At 44.4% G+C, this 1091-nt stretch overlaps 1 protein-coding gene across 1 annotated transcript; it reads right to left on the reverse strand.

Moving 5' to 3' along the window:
- Nucleotides 1-441: 441 nt before the first annotated feature.
- On the reverse strand, nucleotides 442-1056 carry LOC120083928 (protein NYNRIN-like). The gene has a single exon (XM_039039835.1). It carries the CDS (start codon nucleotides 1054-1056, stop codon nucleotides 442-444), a length of 615 nt encoding a protein of 204 aa, XP_038895763.1.
- Nucleotides 1057-1091: the final 35 nt, after the last annotated feature.

Here is a 1091-nt window from a genome sequence, read left to right on the forward strand (position 1 = left end):
GCGCGATTGAACTTAAATTTCTTTAAGTTGCCTACATACCCTTTATAATGAAAGGGATCAAGTCGTAACGTAGTTCATACAAAGGTTTTTTTTTTATGCATAAAACTTTTTAAGAAACTTGCCATTGATTGGGCCAATCTTTAGCCCGTCCTTATCGATTATCTTGTACGCACCGTTTGTGTAAACCTCCTTAACGATGTAGGGTCCATCCCATTTAGGTGTGAACTTATTCTTCGTATGTCTTGGTTTGATAATGGGTCTCCTTACGGCGAGCACTAGATCACCTACTTGAAAGGACCGAGGCTTTACATGTTTATCGAAAGCCTTAGACATTCGTGCCTAGTAACATTCCAGCATTTGCTGAGCTTCTAACCATATTTCATCCAATGCTTCCAACTCTTGGAGCCGCAGTTTGGCGTTGTCTTCCGTAGTTAGCCCTTCTTACACTGCCATTCTCAGCGATGGAATTTCGCTTTCGAAAGGAAGGACAACTTCTACCCCATAAACGAGAGAGTACGGGGTGACTCCTATAGGGGTACAGTGAGTGGTGCGATAAGCCCACAATGCTTCACTGTTCTTCTCCTGCCAATCTCTCTTCGACTTGGAGACAATTTTCTTCAGCAGGTTGCACAATGTCTTGTTAAATGCCTCGGCCAACCCATTTACGGCGGCGTTATATATGGATGACTTGTACTGCTTGAATTTGAATTTTTCACACAACCTGTCCATCAAACTATTGGAGAATTGTCTTCCGTTATCTGTTACGATCCGATGGGGAATACCGTGCCGATAAATGATATGAGTGCGAATCAAATCCACCACGTTTTCTTTCTTAACTTCCTTTAGCGCGACAGCCTTAGCCCATCTTGAGAAGTAGTCAGTGGCTGCGAGGATGTAGGAGTGCCCTGCTGTCGACTTAGGTGTTATAAGGCCGACCAGATCGAGCCCCCATGCTTCAAAAGGCCATAAGGGTATGGTCGGATGTAGAGGCTCGGGCGGTTGGTGGATGAAATTCGCATGATATTGACAGGCTTCACATTTCTTCGCATAATCCATTGAGTCCTGGATCATTCTCGGTCAATAATGACCCA

The sequence above is a fragment of the Benincasa hispida genome, chromosome 8, assembly GCF_009727055.1.
Source record: "Benincasa hispida cultivar B227 chromosome 8, ASM972705v1, whole genome shotgun sequence".
Taxonomy (NCBI): domain Eukaryota; kingdom Viridiplantae; phylum Streptophyta; class Magnoliopsida; order Cucurbitales; family Cucurbitaceae; genus Benincasa; species Benincasa hispida.